The sequence below is a fragment of the Ipomoea nil genome, unplaced genomic scaffold (genome assembly GCF_001879475.1).
Source record: "Ipomoea nil cultivar Tokyo-kokei standard unplaced genomic scaffold, Asagao_1.1 scaffold0019, whole genome shotgun sequence".
In the NCBI taxonomy this organism is placed as follows: domain Eukaryota; kingdom Viridiplantae; phylum Streptophyta; class Magnoliopsida; order Solanales; family Convolvulaceae; genus Ipomoea; species Ipomoea nil.
The window spans coordinates 763,785-781,285 of NW_017616447.1; the positions used below are offsets into that span (position 1 = coordinate 763,785).

At 34.4% G+C, this 17,501-nt stretch overlaps 1 protein-coding gene across 3 annotated transcripts; it reads right to left on the reverse strand.

Moving 5' to 3' along the window:
- Positions 1-1,963: 1,963 nt before the first annotated feature.
- LOC109180041 (ABC transporter D family member 2, chloroplastic) lies at positions 1,964-13,040 on the reverse strand. 3 transcript variants are annotated; one of them, XR_002054130.1, is made up of 11 exons: positions 12,760-13,039; positions 11,640-11,841; positions 11,478-11,545; positions 10,733-11,059; positions 10,429-10,593; positions 9,661-9,889; positions 6,812-7,050; positions 6,387-6,714; positions 2,930-3,201; positions 2,475-2,767; positions 1,964-2,091 (listed from the first exon to the last, which is right to left on the reverse strand). XR_002054130.1 is itself a non-coding variant. In XM_019329848.1 (10 exons), the coding sequence occupies exons 1-10, from the start codon at positions 12,961-12,963 to the stop codon at positions 2,609-2,611; spliced, it is 2,193 nt and encodes a 730-aa protein (XP_019185393.1). In that variant the 5' UTR covers positions 12,964-13,039; the 3' UTR covers positions 2,435-2,608. The 3 variants fall into 3 exon arrangements, 2 of the variants coding, with proteins under 2 accessions (XP_019185393.1, XP_019186464.1); XM_019329848.1 differs by lacking the exon at positions 1,964-2,091 and having other exon boundaries at positions 2,435-2,767; XM_019330919.1 differs by lacking the exons at positions 1,964-2,091; positions 11,478-11,545; positions 11,640-11,841 and having other exon boundaries at positions 2,435-2,767; positions 12,760-13,040.
- Positions 13,041-17,501: the final 4,461 nt, after the last annotated feature.

Consider the following 17,501-nt stretch of genomic DNA (forward strand, 5'->3'; position numbering starts at 1 on the left):
CTTGAAGACTAAACCTTGACTTATAACACCTCTCAAAGCTCCTAACAAGGTTCACCTTCAACACCCACTTCAAGAACACACCAAAAGACGATAAAGATCTCATCTTTAGAAAAAGATACCTTAGTAAGCACTAAAAACACAAAAGGAACAAAGATCTTACCCTCCTAGATGCTCAAGAGTAGGAAATGTGGCATCTTGGAGACAAACCTTGAAGATCTTGGAAAGCCTCAACTTAGCTTGGAAGAAAAGCTAGCTAAATTTTAGAGAGAAGGAAGAACTTATGTTTTGAAAGTGTAAGGGAAAGAATGAAAGGTGTCTTCTAGGTTAGCTTGGAATACAAATATGAGGTGAAATGTCTTCATTACCCTTACTAAGATGAAGAAGTGTAAGGGAACAAGGGAACTATTCTCAAAGCTTTAGGTACAACACCTTGACTTGGGTTGACTAGTCAATTACTAGTCCCCAACTATTGAATTTTCAGGAATTTAAAGAATAAATTACCATTAGATTAGGATTAATTACTTAATTAATCCCTAAATAGAATTTAGATTTGCGGGATGTCACACGTGGTTCCGTCTCCGCCTCTGGTTTTCGATCAGAATTCAGAGGGTACATTTTGTATATTTTACTTCTTTCTTGCAAAGCGTGTTTTGCCCAGCACCCACATGCTGCTCTGAGTGCACCGGCCAAAATGCGTTGAGTAATGAAGAAGAAAAACAACATTGTCCGCAGGCGCATCACCCACCTGCGTATTTTGAACAGTGTATTTTGCTTTTCCGCAGGCGCATCAAGGAAGAAGAAGAACATTTACCTTAAAATGACCATTTTAACCCCATGATTAAACAATTTTAAAGAAAATATGTTTTTCCGGTGACATTTGGCCGACGATTTGACCAGAAGGACCAAATGTGTTAAAAATTGCATAGTTACAAGACTAAATTGATAGTTTTTAAAATCAAATACTCAAATTAACAAGAGTAAATACCCAAAATGGTCCCTCGACTATAGCTAAATTCACAAATTGGTCCTCAACTTTCAATTTCAACCAATTAAGTCCTTAACTTTGCAATTTTGACACAATTTGGTCCTCCATCTATTTGACCGTTTGTTGACCATGATCGACGATCTCCAGAAGAACCTTCAGCTCTCGTCGGAGCACGTGGAGGCCTCCAGGATGACGTTGCACCGGTTCAGAAACACGCCGTCTTCTTCGCTCTGGTACGAACTCAACTACATTGAATCCAAAGGGAGGATGAAGAAAGGCGACCGGATTTGGTAGATTGCTTTCGGCAGTGGATTCGAATGTAACAGTGCGGTCTGAAAATACAACCGGAAGCTTAAAAAACCGACGATGGACCATGAAATTACATATATATCCTCAAAAATCACAGTCAACAAATGGTCAAATAGACAGAGGACCAAATTGTGTTAAAATTACAAAGTTAAGGACTTAATTAGTTGAAATTGAAAGTCGATAACCAATTTGTGAATTTAGCTATAGTCGATGGACCATTTTGAGTATTTACTCAATTAACAAGACCACAATAGTCATAGAACCAAAAGTGTAATTTTCAAACAACTACAATAAGTATTTAGATAATTATTTTTATAAAAGTACAAACATTAATTTTAATCCAACTATAATAAACTTCTCTTATATAATCTTACATTGATATACTTTGAATTTTTTATTTAAATACAAAAATTAAGCATTAAATCAATTGCGCAATACTCGTGTAAAAACTAGTACCCTTATAATTTTTTATGATGAAGGTGTCATTTTTTTCCCAAATGCTACACCGCACGAAGGAAAAGAATTTTTGTTTTTTAGATAACAAGAGAAATTTATAGTCATTATTAAAAGTGTGCTTAAAACTTAACCCTTGTTACTCTAATCAACAAAAAATTAGAATGCGCAAACCACGTACCCTTTCTAGGTAGTTGCTAGTACTATAGGTTGCGCTGCTTTCAAAACTAAAAATATCTCATTTGCTACGATAGTTTGAACTTGGGATGACAGTCCTTACAGGTACAATAAATTACACTACACATGCAAAATAAAATTAAAGAAAATTACTGAGCATCATAGTACTCAGCCAAAAAATTACAATTTGGTGAGAAAAGAATACAGTGTGAATAATATAAGAATTTAAATTACATTGTTTAGTAGGAATGAATAGAATTATTGAGAATGAGAAGGAATAAAATAAAATAGTATAAAGACCAAAATATTTTTATGTAATATTAATAATAACAATCACCATTCACTAATGGTACTTTTGTCATTTTTCCCATTTTTTCCTTTCCCACAAGCATTGAATTGCAATTCATGAGGAGCACCCCATGAATTGCAATTCAACAAAAGGAGAAAATTACAATTCCATGAAATTGCAATTCCCTCCAACCAAACACTGTAATTTGTCTTGCAATAGAATAAAGTAGAAAAATAATTTCAATTACATCCAACCAAACACCCCATAAACTCGTAATACTTTCCGGATAGATGCTGAGCCGAACCCTGTACAAATTATATTGTAAATCACTTGTAAAATTGCTCCTATTTACAAGATTTCTTCAGCTTAGCTATATTATAACAAGGAGTGTTGTCCTATGGAATGAAATCAATGCACCAATTTGGGTTTGTACTCGTTGGATCAGCAGTCGACGATATTTGCAACACCTTCTTATGGTATTTATAGAGGGTTGAACGGTGACCAATGCTTATATATGTGATCCCTGCAGCTTGAATTAGCTGATACAAATGCTCCTGTAACACAAATAACCATATGGATCCAAACTTCTTAGATCTTGGCGTTTCAGCAGCTAGTTCAAAGATATCAATAAATTCCAAATAGACTGAAACACACACATGGATAATATAGAGGAAGTGAAACAGAAACATCAAACATGACTATCAGCCAATAATTACCTCATTGGCTTCATCTAAAGCACTCGTAGATTCATCCAGTAGAACCAAGTAGGACTTTGACAATAATAGTCTTGCAAATGCAAGACGTTGTTGCTCTCCTAGGGAAAGAACACTTGACCATTCATGCATAGAATCTAGACCATCAAAACGAGATAATAAATACCCAAGCCGAACATCCTTTAGAACTTGGATTAGATCATCCGTTGTGGGCTTTTTAGAATCTACATCCGCATACTGTGCTTTAGGAGAACGCGCCAAGAATGATGGAGAATCTACATATAACAAAAATTTAAAAATTCAGGATGAAGACAAGAATATCTTCTCTGATTCTTCTCAGGTATACGTATACCTGAGCTAGACATCGTCAAGAGAGCAATATGAAGCATGAAAGATGAAATAAACACTGAAAGCAATAGGATGTTTAATTCCCATTCCACATGCTAGAAAAATGAGGATTATCAAAAATGACAACCTGTGCAGCTACTAGAATGTGCAACATATTACCTGAGATGGATCAAAAAACATATGGGTGTTCACTTGGTGTAATTTTTCACTAAATAAATTTAAACTTCTCCATTCACTTGACTAAAATGTCTGAAACCATTCATGAGGGTAAGAATGTTTTATGAATAAAATGCATAACCTTCAAAATAATTCCACCCATCCAACTTCAACCTACCAGAAAGCTCTCCCAATTCCCCCTGGCTCTGGCCTCAAACCCCAACCACCTTCCCAACTACCAACATGATATGACAAATTAAAATGATGGTTGTAGGGTTTTGCTCCACTGTTGGGGATTTTTGGTGTAGAATCTTTATGAAATTGAAGAGGTAGGGAAGAATTGGTGAAGGATATTTTAGCCTTTGCTAACTCTTACAACTGTTTTCTTTCCAAGTTAACTTTTAATTCCTATATTCCATATTAGAGAATGTTGAGGGAGGTTGAGAGAATAGCTCTCATCTACTCATTTCGAATTTGAAATGAGTGGTTGAGAGCTTGGCTAATCCTATTACTAGCTTGTATAAATAGTAGACTTATACAGTTCATTTAATGGCTGAAGGTAGGACTTTTACCGTAGTGTCAACCCCATCTAAGTTGATTGATGTGGTGCTTGCACCGGACAGGTCCAATTTTGGGGAATGGAAATTTGTTATTGAAATTAACTTGGGAGGCATGGGTAAAGATGGTCATTTAAAGGAAACCTGCCCAACAAAACCGGGTGAAGCCGTGAAGCCTTAGAATAGAAAAAAGATGATAAAGTCTTCTTGTCCTGAAAAATTAACTGCATTGATAGGAAAATAATACTATCCCTGCAGCATTGTAAGACTAAGAAAGATGTGTGGAGTTGGTAGACAAATGGTTTAGTGGGCCAAACAATCTCAGAAAATTGTATAAGAAGATGTTTATCGTCCCTCTCAAAAGGGGCGAGACATTAGAGACTATTATTATGATTTCAAAAATGTGAGTGAAGCATTGTTTACTACTATGCCTATTACAGTTGACGTGGGAAAAATGAAAAAACAGCGGGATCAATTGCATGTTTTCAGTAGGATTTCAGGGCTAGATAAAGAACATGAAATTCTTAGGTCTCAATTGCTTGGAGTAGAGATTTGGAATCATTAGACCAAGTCTTTTCCATGGTCCAAAACGCATCAGGGAATTCTAATGGTGATGTGATATGGCCAAAAGACATGCTTTTGTCACAGGGAGATAATGGTGATGAGACTACCAGTAGTCGACGTGGTCGGTTTTGAGGACGTGAAGGAGGCCGAGGAGGACAAAGAGTCTGCTACAATTGTAGAGAGCCCGGTCATCTGCGCAACCAATGTCCTAAGGCGTTTCGACCACAAAGGTTTGCGAACTCCGTCACCAAACTAGAAGGACATGTAGTTGTGATGATCGATGAGGAATTGGTCATGTTTAATCAATTAAAAGTGTCTTCCTCGTAACCTTCAACTAGTCACAATGCGGATGACATAGTAATCACGATGCGAGTGGAATTGATGCCCTTAAATCCTTCCTTGGGACCAAGTTTCATACTAAAGATTTGGGAGTTCTAAAATATTTCCTAGGCATTGAGGTTGCTCGCTCCAGGAGAGGCATATTTCTTTCATAAAGGAAATATGTGTTAGACCTACTTGAGGACACGGGGTTTGCTGGGATCGAAGCCGTGTGAGTCTCCCATGGATCAAGGGGTCAAGCTTGTGGCCGGAGAGGGGGAGGCCTTTGAAAATCCAGAGAGATATAGGAGGTTGGTAGGGAAGCTTAATTACGTCACGATTATCCGTCCGGATATTGCGTTTTCAGTAAGCATGGAGAGTCAGTTTATGAGTGCACCTACGCAAACTCATTGGGAAGCAGCTATTCGGATCGTGAAGTATTTGAAGAGTGCTTCTGGAAAAGGGATTTTGTATGTTGATCGTGGACACACGGACATTGAGGTGTTTCTAATGCTGATTGGGCTGGATCACCTAGTGACAGAAGGTCTATGACAGGGTACTGTGTGTTTGTAGGAGGCAATCTTGTTTCATGGAAGAGCAAGAAACAGAGTGTTGTGGCACGGTCTAGTGCAGAGTCAAAGTATAGAGTTATGGCTCATGTGACGAGTGAAATAGTCTGGGTGGCACAATAGCCTGAGTGAAGTTGGTGTGGAGAATGGAGATGAAGTTACCAGTGAAGTTGTGGTGTGATAACCATGCTGCAATACACATTACGAATAACCCTGTCTTCCACGAACGAACTAAGCATATTGAAGTTAATTGTCACTTTATACGGGAGAAGGTGCAACAGGGGTTGATATCTACCGTACATGTTCGTAGTGGTGAATGGTGATCAGCTGGCTAACCTATTTACGAAGGGGCTTGGTAGGAGTCAGGTTATTTATATATGTAACAAGCTGGGTATGGTCAAAATCTATACTCCAACTTGAGGGGGAGTGTTAGAGAATGCTGAGGGAGGTCAAGAGAATAGTTCTTCATCAACTCATTTCGAATTTGAAAAGAGTGGTTGAGAGCTTGGCGAATCCTATTACAAGCTTGTATAAATAGTAGACTTGTACAGTTCATTTTCATCAGTTCAAATATACAGTTCACGTTCTACATTCCATACTTCAATGTAAGAAATAGCTAAGCATCAAACCATTTAATATTTTTTAGAAGACAGCACACTTCTACTTACTCAACTTGGTCAAGGACAAAGACCCAAAACTGATGATAAGGTCATTTCCTTGTCCTAGCTATATCACATACAGTTGAAATGAACAAAGTTAAAGATTAAAGGCATAAATAGAGAAAATTAAGTTTATAAGACGTTGAGAGGCATGCCCTTGCACTCAGAAGATACAAGAACTAAAATCTTTTTAAGTCATGTATATCCAATTAAATTCAGGTGTGGTTTGGACATCCAATGCCACAAAAGTGGTGCAGATACACAGTCTAAAGATTCTAAAGTGGCATACCAGTTTGTTGACTTTGTTCAGTGAGATTCGCCATAAAATCCGAATCTTCAGTCCAAGTTGGATATAACAACTGTTGACGAAGTGTTCCCAAAACCATATATGGCCTTTGTGGAAGGAAAAATACACCTCCACGATTCTTCTCTCTATGCACAGTACTGTCCACATTTATCTCATCTGTTGAAATGACTTCACAAGAAACAATATCTGAAGAAAGAGGTAACTCCCTTTTATGTTTGGCATAGAATGTTATAGTTCCCTTTCCAGTGTTCCAAAGACCAGCTATAGCTCTCAATAATGAAGTTTTGCCACTCCCACTTGGTCCTGTAACCTGTCAATAGAACTATATAACAGTAATCATTTCACTCAAAGTTTATATATCATCCCAAGTAACAAGTTAGAAACTTGAAATGCACACTAGAACTGACCAGCAAATGATCCTTTTCAAAAACCTCCAATGACAAGCCATTTATAAGAGGTTCTTTACTCATTGGTGTCTGTAGGGTCAAGTGCTCAATACGCAATACCTTCACACATTTTCTGGATGAAATGGATCCATTTGAATGCAGGTCAGTTGAACTGCTTAGATAGCAATACTTCAATTTTATCTCTTCTGTGGACTCATTATTTTTTCTGGTGCTGCTATCCAAAATGTCATCAAATTCACCTACAGATTAGAAAACTTGAAAATTTACATGTAAATACTATTACAGATAATCATTGGGCCCCAATTAAGCTATAGAAACTATAACTCTACAAGTATAGCCAATCAAAATAAGGGTAGGGAAAAAACTGCTACTCAATAATATATCAGATGTTAGATGTACGAAATTACGGTTTTGATGTATAGTTTGATGTTTCCACCACACAATAATATACTTCTATTTAACTTGCAATAGAAATAGAGACCCTCATGAACTCCTTCCCCGTCTTTAGCAATTTCATCGGCCCTACATCTGCAACATCCTACCCTCTTAAAAAAAGACTTCTAGTCTTTTGACGTCTCTTCCTGTTTACCCTCCCAACCTCATTCTCCAAATGCTTCACAAAGATGCAGCTGGCCTTGAAGTGAAAAGACATTGATCTTTGTCTCTGCTTGTTTCTTTTATTATCTTTTCTCTGATGAAACCAATAAAAAAGATCTTGTCCTGTTTCCGGGTATTATACTCTCTTCATCTAACCTTGTTTCAAATGCTAACAAGTTAGCATCTACATATAACATATTGCAAAATAGATTTAATTGTTAGCCATCATCTACCCTTGAAGTGAGTACTAGCAAGTGACAACATCTAAGTTCTACCTATTTAAAACAAGTGATAAGTGATAACACTGAAATTTGTCATTTCTTGCTAAATATTACATTAGTAATTTCAATTTTTCTCTAGGGTTTGATCAACATCTAAAGTTTGTATCAGGATGTTGGTTACATGATACACATAAGCACAAAACTACCTGTCCATTATATATACTTTTGTTAACAATCCCAAATTAATCCAGATAGACTAGGCAAGAAACTCATAGTTGCAGATTGGAATAACCAAGTCATAACCTTGACCTTATTATACCACATTTTAAAAGTTATGGGCCCTGTTTGGTAAAAAATTGGCCTATAGGCCAATTTTGGCTTATTTGACCACTATTAATTGTTTGATTTAGTTAAAATATCAATATAAATGTTTGGTTAATTAGCTTTTTGCAACTTCGAAAGGCTAAAATTCAAAAAGCTACTCCAAGCAACTTTTTCAATTAGCTTTTTGGAAAAAGAAATTATATCAAACAGCTATCAGCTAACAGCTAATTTACCAAACACTTTTCTACAATCAGCTAATGTTATCAACTATTTGAGAAAATTACACTTTTGGTCCTATGACTATAGGGGAGGTGGTAATTTCAATTCGTGACTTTTAAAACTAACAGATTTAGTCCTTTTAGTACGCTTTTTTTTACACATTAAGTCCTTCCGGCCAAATCACCGGTGGATTTTGGCCGGAAAAACACAATCCCTTAATTTATTAAATATTTGGGGGGTAAAATGGTCAATTCAGATCCTACTTTCTTCTTCCTTCTTCTTCCTTCTCCTTCTCCTTCCTACTTCTTCGTTCTTCTTCTTATTATTAATTTGTATTTGTTGATGAGCATATGGATAATCATGAGCATCACCATCAAGACCATTACGATCACCATCATCACGATGATGTCAAGAAACAAAGCCCCCCGCCGCCGCCGCTCTCAGCCGCACACGGCGGTTCTAGCAAGCTGGCCAAGATTCACGAGTGCTCGATTTGCTGTGCGGAGTTCTCTTCCGGGCAAGCCTTGGGCGGCCACATGCGGAGGCACAGGCCGGCGGCGCCTATCAACACAGCCGCCACCGCAAAAGCCGCCTCCGTCAGTAGTAGCAACGACGAGGAGGCGACGGAGTCATCGGACGGCGTCGGAGATAATCCCAGAGCTGCCGTTTTCTCCCTTGATCTTAACTTGCCGGCCCAACAAGAAGAAGAAGAAGGTGGCCATGGCAACAAGTTTGAATTCTCAGCCAAGCAACAGCAAAGTCTTGTCTTCTCCGTCCCAGCTTTGGTGGACTGTCATTACTAAACAGCTTTCCGTTCGTTGAAGATCATCAACAAATACAAATTAATAATATGAATATTGTATTATCTATTGGATAGGATCTCGATCTCGATCGATACCCATCCATCTTTCATTGGAAGAAGAAGAACGAAGAAGTAGGAAGGAGAAGGAAGGAGAAGGAAGAAGAAGGAAGAAGAAAGTAGGATCTGAATTGACCATTTTACCCCCCAAATATTTAATAAATTAAGGGATTGTGTTTTTCCGGCCAAAATCCACCGGTGATTTGGCCGGAAGGACTTAATGTGTAAAAAAAAGCGTACTAAAAAGGACTAAATCTGTTAGTTTTAAAAGTCACGAACTGAAATTACCACCTCCCCTATAGTCATAGGACCAAAAGTGTAATTTTCTCTCAACTATTTATACCCTCTAATTAACACAATCAGCTAACAACTAACAGCTATCAGCTAACATCTATTTTACCAAACAGGGCCATGGATCTAAATCACAATATTTATAAATCTCTTAACCAACTTAAATGACTTGACCTGAATATGCCCTTCCAGTGATGCAAAAACTTAAGCAGCAGGATTCTAGTAACAAAGCCTAGTTAACATGTGCTATCACCAAGGCATTACACAAGAAAAGCAAATATCTGGGGGGGGAAAAAAAAGGTCTAGCATAAAAGTGCAAAGTCAACAAGATAAAGTACCTAGTCGGTCAATGACGGCTGAAAATGCACTAATAGCCTGAAATTGATAAACAATCAAGGAGAAATCCCCAAGAATATGGTTAAATGCAGACACAGATTGATTTATGACCCCAAATTCAATTTTCCCAGAGAAATACATCGGTGCGACAACTGCAGCAGGAAGAATTTGAATCAGATAGCGGTAACCATTTGTGAAAAACTCCAAATTCCTGGAAGATATCAATAATTTCTGTGCAAGCACAAGCGAAGCACAAGAAAGCAAATGTAAGAAGATAATTTGTAGTTTTGTACACAACTTTATACTAGATAACAGGTATCACCAAACATATTCAGAATACATCAATACACATTAACAAAGGCATAAAAATGTTTAAAATAATGTACAATTAAGGCATAGACAATTCACTCTATGTTTCCTTCTTTTATTTTGGTTCACACACTAACATATCATTTTTATAAATTATAATTACAAATGTTGAGACTGAAAGCAGTGCAGAAATGACTCCACCAGAGGCTACTTCATCCACTTTCAGAAACACAATGTTATTGAATTAGTGATGCTGAACCAAATGAGATTTACAAATAATAGAAGTGTTCTGAAAGGACTCTGTTTTGCAATAAAACCTAAACTTCTCCTCATCTGAGGTCTATAGTGTTCAAGTATTTCATTGTGAGGCTAACCAGATATATGAAGGCATGAAACACATATACTTCAATAAAGACTGAAACTAAAAAGCATAGACAAACAGTAGGGTATATGTTCCATACCGTGAGGTTTTCATAAGCACTTTTGAAACGTTGTAGCAATAGTTGCATCTCATTTTCCTCACCACCATAAAATGCAATTGATTCAGCATTCTCCCTAATGCGCACTAGCCCATAGCGGAAATCTGCTTCTTTTTTCTCTTGCATGAAGTTGAGGGTCACTAATCCCTGAAAACGCAAGACAATTTCCACCATTACTTGGAGGTGATAATGTCCCAAAGATGTCATATAATGGGGAATTCAAGATAGTGTGTCAATTATAGAAAATGATAATGCAGTAGAATTCTTTCAAAGATGGGAACATTACCCTTCCAAGAAATACACTAATAGCTGTTCCACCAATAGAATATGCAAGAAGCACGAGAAAAAGCGGTGGATAGATGCCATACAAGATATTGCTAAAAGATATCAAGTCTACTGCAGCATTGAAAAGTGTCAAAGAAAATGCAAGAGCTGTTCCTGTAAAGGAACTCAAATCATCAACAATTCGCTGATCAGGGTTGTCAATTATTGATTGTGATTGTATTTTGTAAAAAGTCTGATTCCTCAAATAGCGCTCCATGTAATAGCTTGTCATCCAAGATCTCCATCTTAATGCTAGTGTTTCACGTGCATAGTCTCTCAACACAAAAACCTGCAAAATATATGTATAAAGTATAAACAGGATTGAAGGTCATAAGGAACAAAAGCAAAAGTATTTTGTCTGTCTTTTCCAATCCTATGGACACAAATATAAATAAATAAATAGATGTGTGTGTGTGTGTGTGTGTGTGTGTATAAAGAACGGTTACAACCTTGGTATTTGTATATACACTGTACGAAAGTGCATATTTGGTGGACAGCATGCAAATAGAATAGACTAAAACAAACTGTGTAATAAAGCAACAACTAAATTGAATAAATTCTGACATTTATGTGAACAGAGAAACCAGAAACAAAAGACATACACATCATCCCCAATGGTAAAATGATGCCAGCCAAATTTCAGTAACAAATGCAGAGAAGATGAAACAATGTGTATATAAGGAAGTGCAGCTAGGTGGAGAGCTCACCGGAATACCACCAGCGAAACTAGCAAGGTAGTACAATAGTTGCTTGGTGAACTGTTCTTGATCTTTGTCTTACATGAATTTGATTGAAGAAGATGAATAGTTAGCAAGGTAATAGAGTGGAGTGTGATGTAGAACGGGGCAAAAGCGGGCATGAAATCTTACTGGCAAGGGCATTATAGAAATCACGACCAAGGAAATTGAAACCGACACTGATACCAGTAGTCCCTAAAGTAAGGGCAAAGACTGCAGCCAGCTGCAACCTAGCTTGAACTTTATCGTCTGAGGACCAATAGGGAGCAGCAACTTTCCAGAACCTCCGGGCAAGTGTTTGAAGATCCTGACCCTTCCGTTCAGCATCTTGATTCTATAAACACACATGTGCGCACACACACACACAGTGTACCACTATTAGTATGAACAGTGGCCCTGCTCCGTCAGTGCTTTAAAGTATGAGGAAGAATATTGGACACATATCAAGTTTGGCTAAGCCACAAACAACAAGAAGGATGTGTATTTTGCAGATGTGTGCTTCAGGAACCTTGGTGATCGCATCAAATACTATATTACTTTCAATGAGCTTAATATGAGTGCATTTTGGCAAAGCATTGGGCTATTGGGGATTATGAGTTATGACCATCAAATCATTGTTCAGAACCATATGAAAACTGTATTCATAGAGATGCAGTGAAGGAAGTCAAGGAACGTTTTATATTGGCCCAAAAAATGGTTCTAGTTCATGCAACAGCAGTCAATAACAAATTATGGTGCCAAAACAAGGTGGTGAAAAACAAATCATGGTGCCATGTTATAGGTATGAACCTACAAGAAACTCCATAGCAGGCATAAATGAAAGATATTGTAGGATCACTGCTACTGGAATTTTCAAGTAACAACTTGTAAAGGCTGAAATTGGGATTGGAATCCTTCATTGCACTACCTATTTTGTCCAAGATTGCTTGTTTTCTGTGAGTGAACCTTCTATGGCTGGAAAGTATGGAGAAGGTTTGTTGGATAAAGTCCATTCAAGAATGGTATCATGATGGGGTATTCTTGTAAATTGATAAGAGGGTGAAAAAACTACTAAACTAGAATCCCTTGTACTGCGATTTTCTTATCCTAAAGAATGGCATTCTCATTCCACTTTCAAATTAAAGCTTCAGGACAACATAATCCATAGGAATCAGCATAAATAACCTACAAACAGTTGTGAGCAGTAACGGTAATTGGATTGTTATTATTATTATTATAATAAAGCGATAGGCTAAGGTGTAATCGGAATTACCTTGTTGGGGATACGAGACTGGGTCGCAATCCGGTCCTCCTCTCTGGTTCTGGACTCGGCTTGAACAATCAGAGGCCTTGTCGAAACGGGTACTCTGAGCTTGAAAGGAAACGCATTAAAAAGCTGTAGCCGTTGCTTACAGAGAAAGGAGGAAGAAGAAGAAGAGTGCAGATAAGAGGGAGGAATTATTAAGTCACAAGACATTTCTAATGGATAAGGTGTGGAAGCTGTAGTATAAGTTGGATGAGGTTTTGGACTGCCATAAGAGAAATTACCTTATCCTCAGTTTTGAGTAAGTAGCTAGGAGTGTGCTGTCTTCTAAAATAGAGTGAATTTCATTTTTGGTCCTATTGTTACATGGGCGTTTTCAATTTCAGTCCACTTTAATTTTTTTTGCCATTTTACAACCATTGTTATTGAATGCGTTTCACTTTTAGTTCACCGTTAATATTTTCGTAAAGGGCCGTATAATCAAAGGGTATTTTGGTCTTTTTATGTTTGTCTCTTCTCTTAATCCAGGCGCTTCGTCCTCCTCCTCTGATATTCGAAGATGGCTCTTCGAACAACGAGAATGGGAAGTCAAAGCTACATCGTTTCGTTCGTCCCAACATGGGCCGGCGAGGTTTCTTAGATTTTAGGTTTAATGTTCTCATTTCTTTAGTCAAACATAGTCTTGGATGATAAGAAAGGTCAAAATAACACGGCCTCTTGATGGAAATACTAACAGTGGAACTAAAAGTGGAACACTTTCAATAATAGTGGTTATAAAGTGGCAAAAAAATTAAGGTGGACTAAAATTGGAAACGCCCCTATAACAGTCAATCGTTATGCTGTGCATCCGTATGCACCATGCATGGTGCATACGGATGCCAAAACGACGTCGTTTTATTAAAAAACGTGCGTCTCCCCTTTAAAAAAAATTCAGGTTCGATTCCCAGCAACAACATTATATTGTTCATTCATTCTGGAATTTTAATTCATAGATTATGGAATTATAGTTCATTGATTATGGAATTATAGTTCATCGATTATGGAATTGTAGTTCATCGATTCTGAAATTTTAGTTTATAGATTATGGAATTTTAGTTCATTCATTCTGGAATTTTTAGTTCATAGATTAGATTATGGAATTATAGTTCATCGATTATGGAATTATAGTTCATCGATTATGGAATTTTAGTTCATATGTTGTTGCTGGGAATCGAACCTGATTTTTTTTTTTTAAAGGGGAGACGCGCGTTTTATTAAAACGACGTCGTTTTTGCATCCGTATGCACCATGTATGGTGCATACGGATGCACAGCATAATTTGCCTATAACAGTAGGACAAAAAATGGAACTCACTCTCTAAAACATATCTATTATATATCTACTATTTACTATCTACTATACTAATAACAGCCCAAAAGAGTTAGGCCCATAATAGTAGAAAAAATGGCGGTCAACTTTTTTAATCAAATGAATGACTATCAGATTTTAATTGTTCTTTAAGATTTCCTAATTTATCCTTAATGAATATGATTATCCGTTAACTTTTTCATTAAATATTATCTTTTCCGTTAATTTCTGTTAATTCACCGTTAATTTACTCATTGATAAGAAAGGTCTTAGGTTCGAACTTCATCCCAATCAAAGTTAGCATAATTAGTACTCTATTTTACTCTTATTAAATTAAAAATAATAATTTAGTAGCTACAACAAAAAATAATACATATGCATTTCTTTAATTTGGAATTATGTGTCTACAATGTCTTTATTCAAAAAAAAAATTATTCATTATCAATAAATTAAATAAGAGAAATAATTTCATTAGTTATATTGTATTTATTTTTTCTCCAATATAAAAATTCTTTACATTCAAATTCATCAATGGATTATATTCGAAGCTACATTGTCCCTACAATGTCTTTATTAAAAAAAATTATTCATTATCAATAAATTAATTAAGAGAAATAATTTTATTAGTTATATTGTCTTTATATTTCTCCAATTTAAAAATTCTTTACATTCAAATTCATAATTGATTATATTCACTACATTGTCTATTATCTTTTTTTGTGCACTATTTTTTAATTAAATATCAAAGTTATAATGCAAAATAATGCTATATATTTATTTACCAAGTAATTTATTAATACCATGAAAAAATTTAAAAATATATAATTAATAAAGTCAATTATATTAACTACTTGAAGGATTTGTTGACAAAGAGAGTATTCAAATCACACAACAAATTAAAGTGAGAACTACCTCGCTATATCCTTTTTTGACAATCAGCAGTTAGCGGTTAGCGGATTATATTAGTAAATTTGACAAGCGAATTATATCAATGGTTGGTAAAAAGATATTTATACTATCTACTATCTACTATCTACTATACTATATACTAATAAGAACCCAAGAGAGTTAGGCCTATAATGGGTAGAAAAAATGACGGTCAAATTTTGTAATCAAATGAATGACTTAGATTGATCAGATTTTATTTTTTTCCATAAGATTTCCTAATTTATCCTTAATGAATATGATTATCCGTTAACTTTTCTGTTAAATATTATATTTTCCTTTAATTTCTGTTAGTTCACCGTTAACTTACTCATTGATTTCAATAAGAAAGGTCTTAGGTCTGAACCTCATCTCAGTCAAAGTTGGCATAATTAGTATTCTATTTTACTCTTATTAACTTAAATAATAATTTAGTAGTTACAACAAAAAATAATACATATGCATTTCTTTAATTTGGAATTATGTGTTTACAATGTCTTTATTCAAAAAAAATTATTCATTATCAATAAATTAAATAAGAGAAATAATTTCATTAGTTATATTATATTTATTTTTCTCCAATATAAAAATTCTTTACATTCAAATTCATCAATTAATTATATTCGAGGCTACATTGTCCCTACAATGTCTTTATTAAAAAATATATATATTCATTATCAATAAATTAATTAAGAGAAATAATTTTATTAGTTATATTGTTTTTATATTTCTCCAATTTAAAAATTCTTTACATTCAAATTCATCAATTGATTATATTCACTACATTGTCTATTATCTTTTTTGTGCACTATTTTTTAATTAAATATCAAAGTTATAATACAAAATAATGCTATATATTTATTTACCAATATTTTATTAATACCATGAAAAAATTAACAAAATATAATTAATAAAGCCTAACATATTAACTACTTGAGGGATTTGTTGACAAAGAGAGTATTCAAATCACACAACAAATTGAAGTGAGAACTACATTGCAATGTCCTTGTTTGACAATCAGTTAGCGGTTAGCGGATTATATTAGCGAATTTGTCCAGCGAATTATATCAATGGTTGGTAAAAAGATATTTGAAAAAAGTTAGTTGTTTAGATTAACATGTAAAATGACCTAAGGGTATAATAATAATAATAATAATAATAATAATAATAATAATAATAATAATAATAATAATAATAATAATAATAATAATAATAATAATAATAATAATAATAATAATAATAATAATAATAATAATATTATTATTATTATTATTATTATTATTATTATTATTATTATTATTATTATTATTATTATTATTATGGGAAAATTATAATTTATGCCCCTCACAAATATGTCAATTATCAATGTTACCCCTGAATTATTAGTGGTGTAAATGTTGCCCCTCAATTTTCAAAACGTGATATATATTGCCCCTCCCCTGAATTATTAGTGATGTAAATGTGGTTACGCATCGTCTTTCTTGTTCGAAGACCACGTTTTTTCCTCAATTTTTCTTTCTTCGCTTGTTCTCCTTCCGTCGACAACAATTTTTCCCCTTCTTCATATTAGGAGAGGCGCAATATATGTCACGTTTTGAAAATTGAGAGGCTACATTTACACCACTGATAATTCAGGGGTGACATTGATAATTGACATATTTGTGAGGGGTATAAATTACAATTTTCCCTATTATTATTATTATTATTATTATTATTATTATTATTATTATTATTATTATTATTATTATTATTATTATTATTATTATTATTATTATTATTATTATTAATTGTTTTAAAAAAATAAAAAAAATATAATTAAGCAAATCATATTAACTACTTGACAAAAATAGTAGTCAAATCACACAACAAATTGAAATGGGAAACTATCTCGCAATATCCTTGTTTGACAATCAGCAGTTAGCCGTTAGCGTTAGCGGATTTGACCAGCGAATTATATCAACGGTTGGTAAAAAGATATTTGAAAAAATTCGCTATTTAAATTAACATTTAAAATGACCTAATGGTATAATAATAATAATAATAATAATAATAATAATAATAATAATAATAATAATAATAATAATAATAATAATAATAATAATAATAATAATAATAATAATTATTGTTTTAATAATAATTTTTTTAAAAATATAGATGTGTTTTGGGGAAATCATTCTAAAAAAACGCTAAGTGAAAATATTGTAAATTGCAATGTTTGTAATTTCAATGGTTTGGAACAAATTGTTGCTTCAAACTGTTGAATAACCAAAACACTTTCTTTAGCATGTTGATCTTTGGGTTACATCATATTTACCAATCATCCAATATCTTTGGGTTACATTATAATTAAAAATTTTAAATTTTTATTACATCAAAATTCCTTAAGTTGGGAATTTCTTTATCCATAATAATTTATTCAACAATAATGGTTGAACTAAATGAACACTGAGCAAAACACCTAAAGGACTGGTACCGTTGAT

Excerpts from the sequence above, each read along its gene's own strand:
- LOC109180041 (XM_019329848.1), bottom strand. The coding sequence starts at position 12,963 with ATGTCTTGTGACTTAATAATTCCTCCCTCTTATCTGCACTCTTCTTCT. Across the intron at positions 11,060-11,477 it reads GTTTCGCTGGTGGTATTCCG|GTTTTTGTGTTGAGAGACTA; the intron begins GTGAGCTCTCCA and ends TATATTTTGCAG. Across the intron at positions 7,051-9,660 it reads AGCCGTCATTGACCGACTAG|GTGAATTTGATGACATTTTG; the intron begins GTACTTTATCTT and ends TCTAATCTGTAG.